This window comes from Phaethon lepturus, unplaced genomic scaffold (assembly GCF_000687285.1).
Source record: "Phaethon lepturus isolate BGI_N335 unplaced genomic scaffold, ASM68728v1 scaffold28, whole genome shotgun sequence".
Classification (NCBI taxonomy): Eukaryota; Metazoa; Chordata; class Aves; order Phaethontiformes; family Phaethontidae; genus Phaethon; species Phaethon lepturus.
The window spans coordinates 15,309-34,632 of NW_010556676.1; the positions used below are offsets into that span (position 1 = coordinate 15,309).

Below are 19,324 nucleotides of genomic sequence, written 5' to 3' on the forward strand. Positions count from 1 at the left end.
GCTCCTAAGCACCCTCCCAGCTGGATTCCCATCAGCAAACCATCACCCCTGCTGTTCAATGGTGTCCTTTTAAATGGGTCCCCACCCAGTTCTCCCGGCAGTGCAGGGAAAAACACAGCTCTTAAATAACCAGTAACACACACCATTTAGAGAGCAAGAAAGGAACCCCACTACCTCCCTCCCTCTCTTCAGGACACAAGGTGACACAGAAAGACAGGCTCCTTTTGGTTACAACCTTCTTCCTGACTGATACTGCTCCGTGGTGACACAGGGTGTGTCACACTCTCCACGACACCTTCTAGATGGCTTCAGTCTTACTTGCTGTGACTTACCAGTCACACCAGCCAAAAAACCAAACCAGAACTGCCCACCCTGAATACCTGTCACACACTGAGAAAGACATCTAATGAGGAGTCAGCAATTTGCTTTCTGGCTCCAGTCAGCTGAAACAGTCTGAACTCACCTACAATCCAGTTCCTGCTGCTGCATGCAGTTGTATTACTTTGCTGCTTTTAGCTACACTCTTCGTACCAATGGTTGTTACCCTCCTCTGCACCAGTCAATGCCTCAGGGCAAAACAGACAGCAGGAGCTTAAGCCTAGATGTTTTAAACCAGATCTAGTGGTTTTCCTTCTTTGCACCTCAATTCCTAGTTCTTCTGGTACTGAATTCCCAGGGGAGCAGGCCAGCTGCAGCAGCGTAAGTGGGGCTTGCTCTGCAGCACTGAGAAAAGGAGCACATGAATTTCAACTTTTCACCAGATGTCTGGTCCTTTCTCTCAGGTTGGTCCTCCAGACCCCTGCAGCCACACTCTGAACTGAAGGGCAGGGGAATGACACAAAGAGAAATTCTCTGATTCACAGCCCAGTACAGACTGAACTCATTCCTTTGAGTGAAGGACAGAGAAAACAAAAAGGTGGAGAGGAAGGAGAATTTGGGGGAAAGAAGAAGGAGAGAAGATGAATCACAAACTCAGTGAGCATGGCGTTCGCTGGCCAAGGAGAATCAAATTCACGATTTCATTCACCACTAATAAATCATTGTCTCATAATCTTAAAATGAAATAAAAGAAAAAGTTCTGTTTGCGAGACACAGATCTCGCTCTCCCTGCTACTGCCACTCCTGGAAAACCCGCCCTGTGTTTCTCCAGCCGACAGGCTTCCCCCCAACCCTTACTATACACCATCCCGCAATAGGAAGTTGTATTTCCCAAAGTCGTCATCCCTGGGGCAGAGCAGCATGTCCTTGCGGGCTTTGGCCAGTTTCTGTTTCAGCACCTCCCTCCGGTCTAGCCACTCCGTCAGCTCATCTTGGCCGTGGGCATAGCGACACTCCTCTCCTTCGGGGCAAACCTTGCTCTTCTGGAACCTGCCGGCACAAGGAGCACGATGAGGACAGCATCCCCAGGACAGGGTTTTCACCTCCCCATCTGCGATACTTGACTGGGGCCCACCAAAACAGGCTGCAAACTGTCCTTTCTAAAGGCGAGGCAATTCTCCTACAAACCCACGTGCAGCTGGGGAAGACAACAGGGAGGTTGGGCACAGAAACAGAGCAGCAAACAGAGCAATGTCTATGAGGGGATTTAGTCAACAGAACAAAACAACATGAGCTGGAACTGGACCAGCAGGGATGAGGAGAAACCACCACACGAGAGGAAATGCCAGGTAACAGCCACAAGAGACACAGCCTTCTAACCAAAATGGCATTTCTAACCATCACAAGCCTTCTGAAGACACCTCAAGGCACCAGTTCAGAGGGTGTGAGACATTCAAACCATTTCATAAAGCACCTGGGATTCCCCCAAGCATCGGGCCAAGCAGACTGTTAATCAGTCTGAGAGCATCATGGCTATGGAGGGCAGAGCTGCAGACATGAAGCTCGCTCTCATTTTCTAAAGAGATGTGCTCGGGAATGTTTTTACCACTCAACAGTGTGGCTGAGCACCTCTGGGGTCCAACAGCAGCCCCGCTATCACCAAACCTGTCAGCTCATCCCACTGCTCCTCCAAGCGGAAGTCCCTGGGGACTCCATGAGAAGAGGAGGAGGTGGTGAAGGAGGAGGGATGACAGAGGTCCTCTGCCTGTTGCCCCATCCCTGCAGCAGCAGCAGAGGAGGGAGATGAGACAATGGTACCTTTCGCAGAGCTGGAACTCGCCCATGGGGAAGCGGTAGCTCCAGCAGCTGGAGTCACTATCTGAGGTGAAGACCTTCTCCTTGTGCTTCTCTGACTGGATGTGCTGCTGCCATTGCTTCTTGCTGTTGCTGTTCTTCCCACAGAGCCAGCAGTGGTAGCCCATCTAACCGGCGCAGACAGGGCAAAGGGCCAGTCAGTTCATTAACAGTCACACCCATCGGCCTTCCCCATGCTGGCACTGCCTCTCCCCCTCTCCTTCCAGAGCATCCTGGAAGCTGCTCTGCTCAGTCTATGACCTCCCACACTTCCCTGCCATGTTGTCTTCAAGGCATCGTGCTGCCACTAAGGGGGAGCAGAGGAGATACTTTGCTGAGGTGTTCCTATAGCTCAAATGAGCTCAGAGAACAAGACAGCTCAGTTCACTGACATAGTCCCCCTGCTCCTGCTGATGGCCCATGTGGGTTCTGACTGCAAGGCCCCCAGGCACACAGGCAATGCAAGATTCTTCAGGAGTACAAACCCTTACACCAGCTACCACCCCGGACTACGGAGACACATCTGCCTCTAGTCTTCCCAGGCCTCTATGCTCCAGATCCTCTGGCTTTGCCAGCCTTCCCAGGAGCACACATGAACCCTGGGGAGAGGCTGAACCCACACAGAAGGGAGCCTACTTAGACTCCTATTGACTTGAGGATTAACGGAAAAGCCATTGCAGAGCTTGCTGACCCCAGGTCAATCTCTTCCCACCTTATCTGTGCTGCCCTTGCTGTGCTGCTCCAAGCTGTCCATTTAACCTACATTAGCATGGGCTCTTTCCCACAAGAGCAATGCAATCCCTGCTAGCTCACACCTGGAGCACAGGAGAGGGCAGGCTATCAGTGCTGAGGAGGAGGAGAGATGAAGGACAAAAGATCAGCTGATTACCATGATGTCAGCGTAGTCAGTGGGCATCTGGATCTGTTTCTCTCCTTCTCGCGAGGTGAGCGGTGTCCCCTCTCCAGGCTTCCCAGGATTGTGTTTCTTTAGCCACATGTCATAGGTCTGCTGCATATCTAGTACTGCAGAAAGGCGACCCATGAAGTCACCCAGACAACCTCCTGCACTGTGCACAAACTACGAGAAAAGGATGAATGCTGGGGCAGCCCTTCCCTCCCCTCTCCTGTGCAGCAGCACCTGCTGGCAGATTGAAGGCCTATGCTCGGGAGGCCAGATGTCACCTCCCCAGGTGAGAGCCCTGGGAAGAGGAAACAAATTCACACCACACTGCCTGGCGTGGCAAGGTGTCTTCTATGAGTCAAGGGGCAACCGTGACAGCAGCTATACAAAGTATTCAGGAAGGAGGGAAAGTGCCCCAAGATCTCCATGGACTTCACCCCACAAGGTGATTCTCCATTAGGCCTGATTCTGCTTGACCCCAGAAGACATCTCACTCCAGCCAGGGAGCTAAGGCAGGGGCTGGATTCAGATCCATCCCTTCCCTCTAAGCCAAAGCTTCATCCTCAGCACTCAAGAGGGCGGAGAGCCCTTAAGCCACAGGAAGCAGTGGGGAGGGGAGGAAGACCTAATGATAGCTTGCCCCAAGTTCAAATCCTGCCCAGAGGAGTGCAGTTGATATCTCTTGCTGCTTTTGCTTTAAAACCCACTCAGGATACTAATGGGAAGGAAAATTTTGGCTGTAAGCTTTGACTGCACATCTGCCTTTCCCAGATCAGCTCCTGAGAGAGGCTATGGAAACATAAATGTTTGCAGACACCAATATGATGCTGTAAGTATGATGTGTTAGTGATTAACTCCTCACAAAATGGGTAATTGAGGAACTCAAGGCAATTTGGGATAATGAATGCAAATTCCCCCAAACTGAAACAACGCTCTCGTTTGAAGAATCACCTTCATGCTTAAGCAAACACACCCAGACTGGTCTGATGTGCTTTAAAGGCCTCAGCAACAAAATTACTTGAACTGTAACAACTAACAGCATTTGGCCCAGCTGAGAGAAAGGCTCTCCAAGCATGAAGACCAAACAAGCTCAGGACAGGCCTGAAACCCTTCAAGCTTTCCAGCATCTCCCAACACAGCTAGGTGAGCACCTGGACAACTGGGCCTTGGGAAAAGAGTCTTTTCCCAGCTTGCTGTTGGTCTGAATAAACAAGGATTGCTGCCAGAGAGCTGGCCGTCCAGGACGTGGGCAACCCCCCGAGCTAATCCCCCCAAAAGTAAGTTGGGAGCTTGCGTAATTAATTCCAGACAAGCTCCTCCACAAAGGCACCACCCAACAATTTTCTCATTCAGGATCTCAAATCCACTCCTTTGAATACAATGCCATGAGCAGGGAGTGCCGCAGCCCAGAAGCAAGGGGTATGAGCAGAAATGGGCAAGAAAGCCAAGGCAGATACATGACAGACAAGAAAGATATAGAAGTAGCTACAGGTCAGGACTGGTACTTTGGCAGAGCTCCATATGGAGCCGGGCCTAGGACAGTACAGGCAACTGGAAGGACAGCAGAGGGTGGATTCAAAGAGCTGCAGAAAGGGAGGGTGACAATGGAGCAATGCAAGACATGGGACCAATATGCAGCTCTAAATTACTGTAGAGGGATCTGCCCCATAATCCCATCTAAGCTCATGGTACCATCTTTGTCCAGTTCCGCCTCTGTTGTCAAGAGTATGCCTTAACAGACCCTGCATCCACTGCCCAAATGTCCTCTTCCCTCTCCCCAAACTCTCTGGCCCATGTTTCCCTCACTCACTTTTATTTTCCTTCATGAAGGTCCACATGTCTCTCTCCTCAGGGCTGTGGGCAAAGGAGCAGTTGCCCACATACTGGCATTTCCTGCCATTTTGTGCATGGATACACAACTGTTAAAAGACAGAGAGCAAAATTTAGCAGCTGCACAAACATTCCTTGCTAGAGGGGAAAGTAGGTTCAAAAAACCAGCCAGGACATTAAATTGCACAAAGGAGAAGTTGCAAACAGGACATTTCACATGTCATTAACTCATGCTTCTTTTCCTCAAGATCCAGATGACATGAAAGGTAAAGACTTCCCTATAAACATGCAGGCAGCTCAGTTCAGCACCTGGCCTCTCTCTTGTTGCCGTTTCCACAGGCGACCGGGTGCAGGTATGCTTAGCACTGGCCCTAAGGGGAGACAGCAGGGAGCAACCTGGATTGACCCAACAGTGTCTCCTACTGGTTGTTGGTTGGTTACTGGTCCCCAAAGGTGACTCATTCTCCAGCCATCTCCAAGCAGGTGAAGAGTGACTTTACGGGTTGCTTAGACTGCACTAGTGCTCACAGCTACCAACAGCATCATTGCCACAGAAAACAAGAACCTTTCCAAGCATCATACTTACTGATCATCCCTCCTCCCCAAGTCCTGCCACCAGAGGAGGACAGCAGTGTGGAGACCAGCTGGTCCACACAAACCGGGGGGAAGAGACAACGCTGTTCCTCTCTGGTGGGGGCTGGGTAGGAGCTCAGGCAAAGCACACACTCGTACAGCGACTTGCCCTTGCCGCACGATCTGCGACTCACCTGCTGGCCTCATTTCCTACTGCAGCAGCTGTAAATAACTGTTGCTCCCCTCCCCAGCTTGTAGCAACTGGCCTGCAACTGGAAAGCGCTCAAGGCCTTACACAGGGCTTTGTCCTGCCCATGGACTAAGGGGCAGCAGATCCCATAGGGTAGGAGGGAGAGGATCTTTCTCCTTTCAGGGAGAAAGGAAAGGAGAGGGAGACAGAAATTATCAATCACCATATTTGGGGCTGTTTTCCTCACAGCACGTGCCTTTTTAGCTGAGTTCTTAGTTTTGCTTTCAAAACACATTGTGAGCAAGTTTCACAATCTACAGCACCACAGCTACAGCAAAGGCAGGGACGGGCTTCTCCCAAGCGCTCTGTCTTGCCTCTCACCCACATTGAGAAACCCTGACCTAAGGGAAGACTTATATCTCATTTCCAAACCCTGTGCCAGCTGCTTCTTGAGATGGTGACTGCATTAACAGCAACGTCAGAAACGCGCATACGTGCGTAGAGTGGTTTAAACGGGTGCTGCTCCTTCTTCTGCTCCACGTTTTTGCTGGATGCATTTGAAATCTTGCTGCCCTCAGTCTATCCTTACCTCCCACCTCAGCCAACATGTGCCTGCTTCCCTGTTGGGTCTACAAGGGACCAGCCCTCAAAGCACTACACCATCCTGGGAGGGAAGGGGCACCTGGCCATGCTGGGCATGGGGCTTACATCATATTGCTGTGGGAAGTTGCGGATGGAAGGCAGTGGTCGGACAGACACCCACTTCTTCTTTGCTTTGGACATCACCAGCAGGACGCGACGTTCCTTCGTCCAACTGAAGAAGAGAGAATAAATCAAGAGAGGCAAAAGGAAAAGCAGAACAAGGTTTTGTTTTCCTCAGAGACCCTTAAATATTGAAAGATGACCAGATCCCCCAGTTCAGCTTGTCCCTGCCACTGTCTGACTGCTCCTAGACACACATGTCTATGACAGAGAAGACACAAGCAGGGTATTTTAGGAGCATTTCTCCCTGTATTTATCACATATTTCCTGGGGTATTTCTTCTCATAATGCCACAAAAGACTCCCCTAAGCGTCACATGGCATCACCATGGATTACTAAACAGCTGTATTCCACCCTTAGACACAGAAATTCTTGTGCAATCAGATCCATGAAAAAACGTTTGGGAATATTTTCTGTTTGAAAGGAGCAGTAGAAATGCAAGTCATTACAAGCACTGCCTCATGAACAGGTGCCAGGAAGTATTAATTCTTTTGCAGTGCCAGCAAGCGATCACAAGGAGTTACCCTGGTCTATACGGCAGCTGCACAAAGAGGTGTTATCCTTCCTGTTCCAGGAAGTGGTCCTCACCTGTTCACTTCCTCCAGCAACTGCTGCTTCCGTCTCTTTTTCATCAAAGGCCTTACATTTGCAATAGGATGCTGGACTGTGCCTTTATGGCTTGTGTTATGGGAAATGAAGTCCTACAAACCCTTCCATCCTATCCTGTCTGGCTGCCTGTGTGAGAGGGGCCACAGTTTGCATGACCCAATAGTGTCTTCCCAGTTGATACTCTTCCCTTATCATCAAACATCCTCACGGGCCCCAAGGAGCCAGGAGGTGTAAAAAGACAAGATATGCGTCAGAGAAGAGCAACTAAAGCCATTAAAGGGCCAAGGAAACTAATTTAAGAGGAAGCAGAATAACTTGAATCATGGTTAATAGTCACATAACAGGTATCTTCAAACAGCAAGGAGCATAAATAAGTGCAGAGGAGAACTATCTTAGCGACCTCGCTAAGGAGAAATGAAAGCAAAAGGAAAAAAGGGAATTGCAGAAGCTGGATGCACACACCAGGAGTAACAGTCTGGCTGTCATGCACCATGCACAATGCTGGCAGTAAATACGAACAATGAAGAAGAGAGCTGGAAACTGGAAAACAACTATATGTAAAGCTTGCTATAATGACAAACACCCTGAGCAGCAAGAGGCTGCTAGGAAACCTCACAGTCTCTTCCAAAGAGGCCAAATAAAACCCTGAAGAAGGTACAAAGAGAAATTCCTGCCCTCGAGGAGGAGTGGGGGAAAGAAAAGGTTGCATTGCTCACCAGTGGCGGGCTTTGGCACTACAGTACTTGAGGTCTTTATCTGGCTCCACCAGCTGCCCGTTCCTCCAGCACTGGCCACATACAAATTTCATCTGGAGGTCAAAGGTGCTTGACGTGGGAGCACGGGGAGAAGCCTGGGGAAGAGAACCACAACCTCAGGAAAACAGAGACAAAATGCACCTCACAAACTGCCGCGGAGACGCTGGCAGCTCCCTGCATGCCTGCGTGCCAGCAACAAGCCAGATTAAATCAGAGACAGCCCAGCTCTCCCATGCCAGTGTTAGCTGGTGGCCCATCGAGATACCAGACAGGAGCAAAACGACCGCTTGCTTCAGCATGATTTCCTAGGCTTTGACATCTGGCCAAAAGCACAGCCAGCCTGGCAGCTTCAAGCACTGACCAGGCCTGGCTGTGAAATCCCTGCAGCATATCTCTGTGTACAGACAAGCCCTGTGAGACTTGCTCCAGAGCTTAATCCCCACTTCCCTGCAGGGAGGGCAATCCACGTCCCCCTCGCTATGCATGGAGAGAGCTCAGTTGCACAGCCGAGAAAGCCCCCTCGGGAGGAAGGCAGGCACAGGACCCACCACTCCTGCTTTTGGACCAAGAGCTCATGTCACATCTAGCATTTGACACACTGAAGTCAGAGTTCGGTCCTCTTGTTAATACCCTTCCAAGCCATTTCTGGGCAGGTTTCCATTCTCCACAGTTCCTTTGCACCAGGCCTCACAGGCAGTTAATCATGATCTCTGGACAGAGGTATAACTGTCAGAAGACATATTTCATACCCTCTCAGTCACTTGACTTCATTGGCCTTCTACCTGCCTCCATGAGAAGGCTCTTTTGGGATTATGACTAACAGATTGTGGAGGGGGAAAAAAAAGAAGGAGCCAGTCCCATATCACTGCCGCCTCATGTTTTCTGAGCAAATCTCTGGAAAGCCCTTTACATTTTGTACCACCACTGGAAGACATGAGGCTAGTGTCTCCAGTTCATTTCCACACCAAAGAGCAAACCTGACTGGACAGCAGTGGCCCTGGGCACAGCAGTATGTGAGGGTACAAGCAAGAACCTAAAAGAACACCGTGGTCATCGATCCAACCGTGAAGCACAAGGGTTGTGTACCAGTAAAACAGCTCTCTAACTGCTAACCACATAAGCAGCCCATCCCAGCTGCCATACCTTGACTTCTAACCCTGAGCATCTAATAACGAGCAAACAGGCAAACGAAGTCCCTGAGGAGCAGGCTTCTGCCAGCAACTGATTAGCAGTAGTGTGGATCCTATGCACATCCCCAGGCAAAGGGAAAACAGCAAGCACAGGCAGTGCAGAATCAAAGCATTTCCTGGGAAATGCCACATAAGTTATTGACTACCACTGCATCCTCCAGACCCAGTCTTTCAGAGAAGCAAAGCCAACGTACAAAGGGTCCTCCATCGCTGTTGAAAACCTGATTGGAGAGCTGACCTTTGCCTGCGCTGACTACAAGAGGCCATCACTGCTCTGGATGTCCTAGCAAAAGGACCCTTCCAGAGAACCATCATCTCCCTTGAAAAGCAGCGGTGAGTCTGGCCTACTCGCCTGCAGGTCAGTCTTTCTGGTGGCATCCGGCATGCAACTTGTTCATCTGTCAGCTTTCACCAGTGCTGGTGACCACCAACTACGCATCAAAGGGGCCAGCTGCAGGATGAGCAGGGTTGAGACCTGGGATATCACAGCAGTCATTAAGGTGCCTCCCTCTCAGACATGTGGCCTTTGAACCGTAGTTTTAATCTCCACCTGTCTGCGAAGAAAATTACACTACAGCTCGTCACTGACCCACCAAACATATAGCCTAAAGTAACAAAATGGCACTGCTGGTGTATTCTCTTTTAGTAGCCCAATGCTATCTGCCATATAATCCTCCAGGTGACAGATCTCAGGACAATCGGGAAGACTGGCTCAAATACATCGATCCAGCAAAACGAAAAATTGAGTGGCTCCAGAAGGCATAATAGATCGGATAAAGAAAACGTTTCTCAGGTAATGCTAGTGATCTGGGCTGCTTTTTCCACAAATTCTTAACCAAAAGTTTGCATTTCTTCATCAGAGTCATGCAAACTGCTGGTCAATCCAGTGGGCACGTATGCTCCCAGGGAATTACGAACCAAGCGAAAAATCAAAGCTGCTGTTGCTGCTGCTACATGACTGTATTTGTAAAGGCAAGACACATACCTGGCAGGCTGCTGATAACCAACAGTGTGGAAATTAGTATCACATGAGGCTCTAGCAGATGAAGCCAGGCAGAAGTGCCTCAGGCTGTGGCACCACCCCTTGCTATGAAGCCAGACAATATAGTGTTAGCTATGCACCATGGCAACCAAATAAATAAAAGTCTTTGGCACGACAACTCTTCACTTCAGGCTTTGCAGAAAGCAACAGCCCGAGCACAGCCACTCATGTCTCCCAAATTCAGGAATCCCTCTCAGCGATACTGAAATGTTCTCTGGACAAGCCACATGGCTCAGGCTTCTCCTTCCTATGAGGAGCCCAGGTTACTCAGCCATCTAACCGAGTGAGCTGTACTTAGGTGCAAATACCCCTTATTAGAGACTTTCCTTTCTTCTCCATGCTTAAATTGCTAATTCTGAGGCCAGTTTTTATGGGGGTTCTGCAGCTGGCTAGTGGAGTAAAAACAGAACAGCCCTCAAAAACCAGAAAAAACGAGGGCTAAAACCCCTCAGTTCCTAGGGACGCGATGGGAGGACACCCAGCTACCTACAGCAGTCTTTCCTGCTGACTGCCTCTTCAATCTGCAGCAGCTGGTTTTATTCTTACAGCAGCCTCTATGGGGCCAAATTTGTGGGGCCAAGTGTGAGATCTCTGGCAGGTGTTTAGCAAGCAGTGTATTTTCATCTTCCACTTCTTGCTATGTCTCCTGACCTGCATCGTTACAGCTGCTGGGTCCCTGTATGCTGCCTGCTGCTTTTCTCCACAGCTGGATAGCTAACTGGGTCCAGCTGGCAGTTGTGACAAAACTGCAGCAAAATCCCTGGCAGCGACTTTGCTTCCGCTGACCAGAGGGCACTGGGGTAAGCGTGGATCACAGGGGATGGTGGGAAGGAGAGGTCTGCTTTTACAGCACTCTTGGGAAGTTGTCTTTGCCAGGCAGCCAACTTCGAAAGCTGGAAGGACGTTGAGAAAACTCTGAGTCACGTTAGCCTGCTTGGATGGGAGAAAATAATGGCAAAAGTAAACATCTCTCAACAGATACGTTAGTCCTGCCCCCGGGGTCTTCAGCAGCAAGCCAGTGTCTCATCCCGGAGCACGGCTCTCTGGCTGAGTATGTGCTGATGCCAAAGCCACGGTTTGCTATTGCAAACGCATGCGTCTGACTGACTTGATTCTGTCTCCCTGCATAGTGCCAGGCTGCCAAACCCTATAGACAACTGATGGTGCCGCTGGTAGGCTCTTTCTGACTGTACCAACAAGGCTGCTGCTTCACTTCCACGCAAACCAATGCACTAGAAGGGTGGAGGGTGCAGGCCAGCTCTGACAGGCATTTGTGGTGTGCAGGCTCTGACACTGGTCATCAGCCCTAACACTGTCCATAGGGCCCAGAAACTGTAGCTCTCTGCCCATCCCCCAACAGCTGATGTAGCAGGTGCTGGCATTTCTCTTCCTGATCCTCTGTCCCCTGTGAGCCCCAAAAGTCAGAAGTGAAACCCTTGCTGAGCATCCAGATCCCACGTGTTTCAGAGGACATACTCTGACCATGCCTGCTGAACAACTTCTTCTTCCAACAGCAGCACCTCCAGACAAAGGTGAGTTTGAAGCTCGAAGGTTTACAGGAAAACAGCTGTCCATCTATCTTTTTTTATTCCCAGATTATGAACACAAAATGACAAGACAGAGCTTTCTGGAAAATGCAGGCAGATCCACAGCAGGTAGGACAGAAGCAGTCACCAGACTTCACTCTGCATGGGGCAGGGATTGCTGATATAAATACAACTACTGTCACAAACTGCTGCAAATTCACACATAGTTTCCTCCACTGTGGAGATGCAGGCAGCTGCCTCTGTCCCCACACCAGGCAGAAAGAGATCATAGTCAGCTCTGTCTGCAGGGGCCACTCAGATCATCCAGACTCACTTCTCATATAATACCAGCTATAGAAACTTGTCCTCTCAGCTTCCTGAGAGGCCAGAACATCTTCCTTAAGCAAGTCAGACAGCTTTGGGAACTAGAGACCTTGGTCACTCTGGACTGCTGCTTCCCATTCCTCTCCCCCAACCATTTCAGACCGCAACAGCAGAATGGGCCACACAGGTATGTTGCTGAGCATCTCCTCAAAGATGATTCCATCTCATGCAACATAATCAGTACGTAGGTGGACACAGAGCCCATCGCAAGCACCAGTGCAGTCACCTGCATTTTTCCTGTTGGGCTAACCCATACCTGCATCAGTGCCCTACAACCTTCAGAACACTTCTGCTGGCCCATAACCTAGCCAAAAAAAAAAGCTGCTACACACCACATGGGTGACTCAGATCCCTTTTCTATAAAGCACCTCCTCTGCAGTGTGCTCACAGGCTGCACTCAGTGCTGTCTCTGCAGAGGGCTTTTGGGTGAGAGGTCCCAGAGAAAGGTGAAGCATCCTTCCTCTGATAGTAAGGCACAGGCCAAGGTGTGGCAAGCTCAGGGCTCCACAGGGGGAAAGCAAGATGTCAAGTGGGAACAAAAAGGATTCACAACACTCCCCACCATTTTTCAGGAAAGAGAATTGTTCCTACACCCGAGAGCTTGCTAGGAGGCATGAAGTTTCTCATCTCATCAGACATATCTTCTGAAAGTAATTAAAGAACAAAATCGTCCCTGTTCTAATGGCAAAACTGCTTTAGGTCAACCTCAGGACTGGGCTGGGAATCATCCTCACTGGGTGGGCTCTGGTTCTACGCTACAGAACATCCGCTTGGGGAAAAAAGGATATGGCAGCGCCACCCATAGCCAACAGGTTGGAAGAAAGCAAAAAGAGGTGTCCTTTGCTTATAAGATACCTCTTGGCAGTGCTGGAGGGTGCAGTCAGAGGCACCTTCTCCCTCACTGAGAGACTGGTGGCACAAAGAGAGGCAAAGCTCACAGCCTCCTCCTGGCAAAGCACCACAAAGATCTCCGCCCGGCCTCAACAAGCACCTGAGCTGCAAATTCCACCCAATCCTGCATTTTGAGCAGTCCTGTGGGTCATGAGTAATTTCTTGAGTCCTTCATGCTGCCGTATCACCCCTTGGCCACTAAAGGGCAGCAGGACCCCTTTGATCCCCACCCTTTGTGGCCACTGTCCCCAGTTTCACTAACAAGGTGTCGCACGCAGCGCCATTCCCTGCACATTGCTCTCCGTGCTCTGGAGGCTTCACCCCACCACTGAACAGAGCAGATACAACACTGCAAAACAAGGCACAAGGCTCATCACTAGCACTGGAATCAGGAACGCTCTCAGCTTCCTGTTCTCCTCAATGGCCAGCCTGGTCTGCCTGGGACTGGTCAGGCACAGAAGTGAGAGGAAAAAGAGAGAAAAAGTGCTGGAACAGTTGGGAGCAAAATCAGGCTGTAAGTCCTAGTTGCACCTTACTTACCATGCTGTTGGCTGGTTTGCTGGCATGTGCCTCCATCTGCTGCCAGTACTTCTTAGATTCCTGCACGATATCTTCGTGGGTCATTCCTGGAAACAAAAGGAGACAGGACTGAGCTACCCTGCTTCGGCTAACAGAAGAGAGGGAGGGAGGGATTGCAAGACTTCCTGTATTGGGGCTTAGGAACCCCTCTGAGGCTGACAGCTCCCAACAGTCCCACTGGTAATGCCAGGACACGGGTTGTGAGTGGACCCGACACCACCACAGAATGTGTTCAAGCACAGGCTAGGGAAGGTTCCTCACTCCAGCACTCCCACTCCAGCCAGATGAATGGGGAAGAGTTTGGTCTCCTGGGCTCATTCAGACCTGGTGTTCTGCTCAGGCTGTGTGCAACAGACCCAGATGTTGCTGCCAAGCTGATTCTTGACTAGGGATCAAGACCTTGACCAAGGCTCTCCCTCAACATGTTCTGAAGATCTGTTACTGTTGATCTACTGTGTACTGGAGTTTTTGCCGCTAGCTTGAAAGATCACAGATGAGACATCTAGCATTTCCAAGACCCCAGAAGTCTAATCCCTGCTGGGATTAATTAGTCTGTTACACACTTCAAGTTGTGGGGGGTACCCATCAATCGATAGGTGAAGAGGAAAGTTGAAATTCAACACAGACAAACACCAAATGCAATCAAGGTAGCAAGGAAAGACCAACAGTTCAAAACCAACCAAGGAACAGCTGCTAGTATGTAGTCTGCAAGGAAAGTTCTGCAAGGTTTCAGGAATCAAAAATGCAACATCAGACAACAAGAAAAAGGGTTGGTCAGACCTTATCTAAGGAATTATCTCCCGACCAACTCAAGTGGTGAGGGAACAGCCCCTGCCAGCACCAACCAGCTAGATGTGCGCTACGATTCTCAGAGCACTAAACCATGAGAGAAAAATATGTAAGAGTAGGAACTGTCTGGTCAATGTGAGGACTCTGTTAAAAAAAGGCATGTTATTTAAGTGCTATAAAGACCCGAGATAGCTGCCAAAAGAAACTGAAGTAAGTATCTTACAATGGCCAGCTAACTGCAACAAATAGGGTGCTAAGGATGGCCTTGATGCAGCACCCCTAGCACAGAGAGGATGCCAAATGCTTGTTTTGCTTTTGCCTACAGCTTTTATTATTGAAGTGAGGTGCTCCCCAGGCATGCCACATGGACATGATCTTTGATCTGGGAGCCAGCATGTTCCAGAACTTAAGGGCCAGAAAACACCAGTTTTCATCTCAGCTTAGGTTGTGTGTAACTTGGGTAAGTCACAGCACTCCTGACCTCAGTTCCCCCATCTCTGATTTCAGCTGTCCTGGTCTCTGCCAGGCAAGAATCCTGCTGTTTGTACAGGGCTTGGACAGAATGAAAAGCATTCAAGGAAACTTTACCATTCTTCAAGAACATTTGCTCAGGCCTCCAAAATGGCAGCTGCTGCATAGCTGGTACTACTCCCAAATCAGACCTGTTTGTGGATTTTCTCCTTCTTAACCATTAAACCCAGAAGAAACTGTGCAGAGTTAGAAAAACTACAACTCCCTCTTCTGTGCCCAAGTATTCCAGGGCTGGACACAACACTGATCCGTACTTTGGGGACAAAAACTACAAAGCTGGGAAAACCACAGCAAATAGTTAATGCGCCATACTGAACCTGGCAGAGAAAGGGCCAAAGCAACCTCCACCATCTCCATTCTGCACACCTGCACTGTGATCCTGGAGGTGCAGAACCAACAGAAGAAGCATATACAGCTGTTGTCAGAAGACAGAATTTCAAATGAAGTTCTTAGCAAGTGACTGCCTTCTTCCAGTCCCAGAAATCTGAACTAACTCAACAATATAGTCTAGAAGTGTGGTGGTTGGTAAGAAAATCCCTCCCAAATATGAAAGGATGTTTTCCAATACACCAGCTCTCCAAAGCATGAACTGTCCCAAGGGGATGATCTGGAAACCAAAAGGCACATGTGTTGATTACTTATAACTTTTCAGCGTCTTTTGCAACATCATTAGGGAGGACAAAGACTCTGTGGTTTCCACTGATGGAAGAAGATAGTAAGATATGTCTGTGAAAAGCCACAGTGGACAAGAAAACAGTCCTGCCTGTCCACATTTTCAGATCTTGGGAGCTTTTAGTCCGCTAATACAAGCCTTTATCCCCATGAACAAAGCCACAAGCTCTGTAAAAGCTCAAATGGCTTTGAAACGCAACAGCCCGCTGGTTTCAAATGCAAGCTGCTGTGAATGATGCCCCGTTCCTATTCTTGCTGAGCCCAAATCAAACTCTCTGCTCCAAAGCTAAAGCATTCCCAGAGAATGATGACAACTACGTTTCATGTCTGTTTCTTTAATGAGGGCTACACTTAAGAGAGGTAATAAACTAACATTCCAGGAAGGCAAACTCACAAGGAAAGCAGGCTCATATATACAGCCCTGCATAAAAAAAAAACCCAACAAAACCACAAAAGATGATGGCTCTTCCATTGTTGGAAAATATGAGAATAAGCACAAGTCTTGCTGACCACCTCTGCAGCTAAACTCATGGCTTGTTTCATCTTACCAGCTTTCCCTTTGGAAGAAGGAAAGAAGCAAAAGTCAGCCTAACCATTCCTTCTCCTTCTACAGGCTGAAGAGGAAGGAATAGGGAGGGAGGAAAAGAAGTAGCAAAGAAACTTTTTCTAAAAAAAAAACCCCACATACCAAAATAAGCCACCCAACAGCCATGGGGTGGGGAAAAAAGCAAGGTGCTTGAATATTAGAGTGCCCAGAGTGCTACAGGCGTTATCATAAGCATGTAGGGCAGCAACAGTGGCCTGCAGCTCACAGACAACATGCTGTCTTAGAAATTGTGGTGTTGTAATTTTTTATTTTCCTGTGGCCACAAGTAAGTGATGCCAAACAGGAAGAATAAAAGATGGCATTTGCCACAGTGTGCTACTTGTTCATCACTGTCCCTTGTGAGCCACACCAGGGCTGAGGACTGCACTGAACTACAGTGACAGGCACCGGAATAGTAAATTAAAGAAGTTGCCCCCAATTACATCAAAGAATGGTGAGAAACATCCATGACAAGTTTCCTCTCTAAAGTACTCCCAGTCTTGCACTAAACAAGACCCTTTGGTGAAAAAAGATGCAAGTAGCATTGTGAGTGGACCAGCATCTGCTCGGTTAACAGGACAGCAGCAAGAGAAACCCTCCAGCATGTCAGAGAGAGAGTGAGAACCAAAAGTGCCAGATGTGGCAGTGTCATTATATGAGTGACCTGAATATAATTTCTGCAAATAGCCTCTTCAGACGTATGTCATCAAAGCCTTTTTGGGAAACACCAAGTATCGTGTCATTTCCCACTGTTGGTGAATTTGTTTAGAGAAACTGGAGATGCGCAGTCTTCCTTTATGTAACTGCTTTGTCACCTGCGCACGCTACCATGCTCACTGCACCCGACACTCACTCGGGGCCCAGTTGCTGTTTAGGGTCTTCCACAGGATTTAAACACCAAAACACCTCTGGGGATTCAGCTCTAACTAATAATCATTTCAACTTATGCAGCTGGTCCCAAGGGAAAGGCTTCCTGGTCTGCAAATTACAGTAGCATCTGCAAAGGAACAACGGCCAAATCATCTCACAGAACACCTTGGCCCTCTTTTCTGTGTCCCTGAGGAGACAGAGTAAGTATATGCACAAGTGAGTGACAACTTCTCAGTACTCCCAAATCACACTCTTCCCCTCTCAGCTGGCCCCAGACACACGCTGGAGGAAACTTGGGTGTACACGTCACCAGTCCTGCACTAAGTTAGACTCACCTGAATATTGCTGCAGCAGCCAGACCTTAAGCTCGATGAAACTATGAGCGAAGTGGCAGCTGTCCTCACGCAGGCAGCCATAACGCACCTCATGTCGGCACACATCGAACTGGAAGTGCTCCTGGAACTGGCGGATCTTGGAGTATTTCAGGGAGGTGGAACGCACAATGTGGACGAGACACCTGCAGCCAGGCCAGAGAAATATGAAGCACCAGATGACCAAATCTTCACTCCGTCCTCCCTACATGTGACTTTCAGACATTTGACTGGGCAGGCAAAGGACACAGAAAAGCAATTCTGGGAGAAGCAAACTCCCACTGGGAAAACCAAACCCCTGCCCTCCCACTCTGTATCAACCCTAGGTAGGTATTTTCAATCTCCTCAGCCCATAGGTGATGCCCTGCTCAAGTTCAGAGATCAGATGCATTTCAAAATATGCAGCAAAGATACCAACTCCTCTAGCTCAGCAAGTCTCTAAGTTTCAGCTTGCCAGGAACCAGAAGGTGCTTGTATTACTGTGTACTTGACATGTTTCTTACACTTGTTTTCCTAAACATTCATTACCAATCAGTCAGAGGCAGGATCCTGAGCTAGAGGATCTTTGGTTTGACCTTTATATAAAGGCCAAACTGAAAGGCAAATTAAGTCAATGGAAAACTTGGTTTGACTCCAAGGGCTTTGCTCATGCCTGAAATCCCTCAGCACCAGGAACAAATGTGCAGGGCGAAGCACACAGTGCTATTTATCATGCTTTGAGCTGCCCTATGATTGGAAGCCATGGGGAGGAAAGAAAGAAAGAAACCAGGGCCCTAGAGTTAAACTGGCTGGACTTCTGTAAGAGACTGCTTCCATCAGCACAAAAAATGTTTACTCACTTGTTGTCATGGAAACTGTGTTTGGCAGAAAGGTTGGAGCAGACAGATGGTGTGTCCTTAGTCCCTTTGCTGATAATCCGGGGTTTGCTGTCAAAGCAAATCTGAGAAGAGAAGAATTAGAATGCTGGGAAAATCTCAGAGAGAAGTGAACCAGAGCCACTTCACTTGGAAGGGGAAGAAGAACCAGAGCCAGCCTATGCTAATATTCAAAGTTAGAAGAAGTCATGTGAAAACTTTGTGGTAGGGCTTTAAAATAAAGCAAGCAAATTTTTGGAAAAGCTTCCGGACAACATTTTTTGGCTTATTCTCAACAGTATTTTCCATTGTGGTTGGAAAAATTTTGGTCAGAGCCAAATATTTTTTCCCAGTTAGCCAACAAAGCAACAAAAAAGGGGAAAATGATGGAGAGAAATAAAAGAACAGGCAGTTCACAGCAAAGAACATGTCCCTTTACATGTACCACTGCCTGTGTGGGGAACTCTGCTGCAGTGCATCAAGATGGTGCAAGCTGATCCTTAATTGACTGACTCAGTGGCTCGGCACAGACATCAAATGGGAATCTGTTGCATTATGGGGTTCTGATTTCTAAAGCAGCTGGGGCTAAATCACAATTCAAAGCAACATCTCAAGACAGAGGAGGAGACAGATGATCCCATGAGGTTGTGTGCTCCTGGTTCAGCTGCAGGGCTAAGGAGGAAAGCTACCCCTCCTTTTTCCTACACAGCTGCATCCACTGCTCACTGGCCTTCTGGGAGCAGGGCACTGGCAGAACATATAGAATCATAGAATCGTTTAAGTTGGAAAAGACCTTTAAGATCATCAAGTCCAACCGTTAACCTAAAACTGCCAAGTCCACCATGTCCCTAAGTACCACATCTACGTGTCTTTTAAATACCTCCAGGGATGTTGACTCAACCATTTCCCTGGGCAGCCTGTTCCAATGCTCAACAACCCTTTCGGTGAAGAAGTTTTTCCTAATATCCAATCTAAACCTCCCCTGGTGTAACTTGAGGCCCTTTCCACTTGTCACTTGGGAGAAGAGACTGACATCCACCTCACTACAACTTCCTTTCAGGTAGTTGTAGAGAGCAACATGGTCTCCCCTAGGTCTCCTTTTCTCCAGGCTAAACAATCCCAGTTCCCTCAGACACACCTCATAAGACTTGTGCTCTAGACCCTTCACCAGCCGTGTTGCTCTTCTTTGGATGTGCTCCAGCACTTCAACATCCTTCTTGCAGTGAGGGGCCCAAAACTGAACACAG

The 19,324-nt window shown here is 48.8% G+C and overlaps 1 protein-coding gene across 1 annotated transcript in view; it reads right to left on the reverse strand.

Annotated features, from left to right (window-relative positions):
• Nucleotides 1-1,175: 1,175 nt before the first annotated feature.
• ZC3H7B (zinc finger CCCH-type containing 7B) overlaps nt 1,176-19,324 on the reverse strand; it is a 39,529-nt gene continuing 21,380 nt past the window's right edge. Inside the window, exons 14-22 of the mRNA XM_010292520.1 lie at nt 18,063-18,163; nt 17,188-17,369; nt 13,366-13,451; nt 7,754-7,887; nt 6,375-6,480; nt 4,884-4,992; nt 3,062-3,195; nt 2,137-2,300; nt 1,176-1,368 (exon numbers count right to left, since the gene is read on the reverse strand). Coding sequence (XP_010290822.1) covers nt 1,176-1,368; nt 2,137-2,300; nt 3,062-3,195; nt 4,884-4,992; nt 6,375-6,480; nt 7,754-7,887; nt 13,366-13,451; nt 17,188-17,369; nt 18,063-18,163 — 1,209 coding nt within the window. The remainder of the gene's footprint in view (nt 1,369-2,136; nt 2,301-3,061; nt 3,196-4,883; nt 4,993-6,374; nt 6,481-7,753; nt 7,888-13,365; nt 13,452-17,187; nt 17,370-18,062; nt 18,164-19,324) is intronic.